Source organism: Bidens hawaiensis, unplaced genomic scaffold, assembly GCF_021521415.1.
Source record: "Bidens hawaiensis isolate Kalapana, Puna unplaced genomic scaffold, B.hawaiensis_p1.1 tig00000978_1, whole genome shotgun sequence".
Taxonomy (NCBI): domain Eukaryota; kingdom Viridiplantae; phylum Streptophyta; class Magnoliopsida; order Asterales; family Asteraceae; genus Bidens; species Bidens hawaiensis.
Window position 1 is genome coordinate 4,377,254 of NW_027491058.1, and position 2,739 is coordinate 4,379,992.

The 2,739-nt window shown below is 35.2% G+C and overlaps 1 protein-coding gene across 1 annotated transcript; it reads left to right on the plus strand.

Moving 5' to 3' along the window:
* The first annotated feature begins 1,376 nt into the window (after nucleotides 1-1,376).
* LOC143550045 (uncharacterized) lies at nucleotides 1,377-2,057 on the plus strand. The gene has a single exon (XM_077040787.1). It carries the CDS (start codon nucleotides 1,377-1,379, stop codon nucleotides 2,055-2,057), a length of 681 nt encoding a protein of 226 aa, XP_076896902.1.
* Nucleotides 2,058-2,739: the final 682 nt, after the last annotated feature.

The following is a 2,739-nucleotide window of genomic DNA, read 5'->3' on the forward strand; positions in this document are numbered from 1 at the left end:
TGAAACTTGGTATTAGTTTATAACATTGGAATAACATTATTAATAAATATATCAATTAAAATCAAAGAAGATCCGAAAATCTTTAAGACGATTCAAGTTTCGGGTTTGAAATTTAACGAATGTCACAGTCTGCACAATAGAAACAGACAATGGGAAATCTACACATATTCGTGAAATACTCCAAGAAGAAAATATAGACTTACTAGGTCACATATATATGGTGAATTTACATCCAACGAATCTGGCTTGATTCGATGTAATATTAGGAATTGATTGATTAGCAACTAATCATGCAAGAATCCTATGTACTAATTATTTAAAACATCTTTGCGAGTTCTTCTTGGTGCAAATTTGATCCAACATTTTTATTTCTTCTAACCTCATAAACCATTGTTCTTGTTTACAAACTCTCAATCCTAGCTACCACCCATCACCCCTCCACCGGCCGTCGCCCATTCACCGGTGTCGTCTCTCCACCGGATCGAGAATATATGACTCGGTTACGAAATGAAATTACTGAGCAGTTAAGACAAAGTATGTAACGAATATTTAAAAGAATGTCATTGTGGTTTAATAAATATTAGTTTGTGCACAACTACTATTTCAATTTCAATGTTGAAAAACTCTTTTAAGTTTAACAAATCGCTCTATTTAAATTTCTGTCTATTTTAGCATGCAAAAGTTAAAAACAAACAGTCTTTTTATTACAGACTGCAAACATTTGGTCCGGCTCTTCCTCTTCAGAGGTTTGCATACTGTCTAAAGACATTTTACCTTTTAACAACAAACTTTTTTTAAATGGCCAACAAACATAGAATGCTTAGGTACTCCGTGTGGGGAGAGCGATAGCAAAAGGTCACTGCCAGGTGGACCAACCTAGCCGTACGAAGCCCTTAAGCGCCTCAAAGTTATCTCCATTTCCGGGAAAATCCACCTGCCCGAAGGCCCACTGTTGGCAAAACCCGACCACCCTTTAGATCGAATTGAATATCACAAAGATCTCAGTCTTCCTTCATTAAGCCACTCATGTCCCCCCAAAATATTGTAAGGGAGGTTTAAGCTTGGGTCTCTTTTAAGAAACCTATACTACACCACATTGGAAGGACTTGCAAAACAAACTACACCTAAGTAAGTTAGAAGTATAATATTTTATTTTCGCTTGATCCTCGTTTTTATCGGTAGTAAATAAGTTATAGGAAAAAAAGTAATTGTTTAAAATATATAATTTTCACTTCCTGATGAAAATACTAACAGAAATAAACTATATTATTTACATAGTTATTCGTTGATGAAGTTAACAGTGTTGTCATATAAATATCCCTATTTATAGTAGACACCATCCATAAACACAAGCTACAGATCACTAGAACTCAACAATGGCTTCCCCAAACATGAGTCTTAATCTTCTTGTAGACAAAAAAGCCTCGAGAGTGTTATTTGCAGAAGTTCCAAAAGAATTTGTGGACTTTCTTTTCCACGTATTCTCTTTGCCTTTGGGTACCCTCATTGAGTACCTGGGATCCAACAAGATGGTTGGGTGGTTAGGTAAACTCAAAGATAGCATAGAAAGCTTCCACGAGAACTACCTTCAGCCAGACGTCAAAATGGATGACATCTTCAACCCCAAGACAACTTTCAATAGTAACACATTTCTCTTGTCATATGATGCCGCTTCTGAAAATCAATCTGGTGCATCTAAAGAAGTTTACAGGTGTGCTAATGCAGCACGTTGCGCGTACTGTAATAACAATCACACAGGTTGCCGTTTAAATGCAACAATGCACGTGAATTCCATATATCCCAATTGCAGTGGTTCTATGAATGTTCCGTGGACACTCATAAAGCTGAAGGATGTAGCAGCATCTAAGGAGCTGGATAAGAAAAGGAAGATAGGGTATGTTAAGGAGGTGGTGACTTATATGGTGATGGATGATTTAGTTGTGAAACCTATGTCCACCATTTCTAGCATCACTCTAATAAATAAATTTGGTGTGAAGGATATGAGTCAACTTGAGGAGATGACAGTTTCTTTTGGAAAATACAAGGAGATGTTATAGATTTATAATTTATATTTTACATGTCATATTTTGATATTGGTTGTGTTTTAATTTGTTATTCATTGATTGAAAATGGTAATAGGGTTTGAAGCTCCTGGATGCGTCTTTGAAGACTAATAAAGTTCTGACAACTGTCTTTATGCATTAGAAGTTGGAACCTAGCGTTATGGATATGGTTAATTATGATAATCTTTTGGTGTGTTTTAATATCATGGTGGTGTGTATGTAAATTAAAGCACCTAGCTTGTGAATGGTTATCTTCTTTTGCATGCCATCTATCCTTTCCAAAAGGGAGTGGCCGTATCACATTCAGTTGAAATCTCTCACTTTTTATCTGTGTTACTTACTACTTGGTGTATGACTTTTTATCTAGATATATGTTGGTGTTTTCATACATGGATGTGATAATCATTCTTTAGTTTAAGCTAACACGATTGCAGCTTGTTCCTTTTCAATTAAACTTATGATATAATGAATTACTGCTGGAAAACTTGTAAGGCCCCGTTAACGGTGCCTCACTTTAACGTTGGATTTACTCATAAACACATTCTAAATATCAGAGTTAATTAAAACATTCGCGGAATATCAAAAACCTTCAAACCATTTCATTACATAACCATATTTCTAGTCTTAACGAGCATTCCAAATCATTTAACAGAAAACATTGTCTTTAAAATAACAT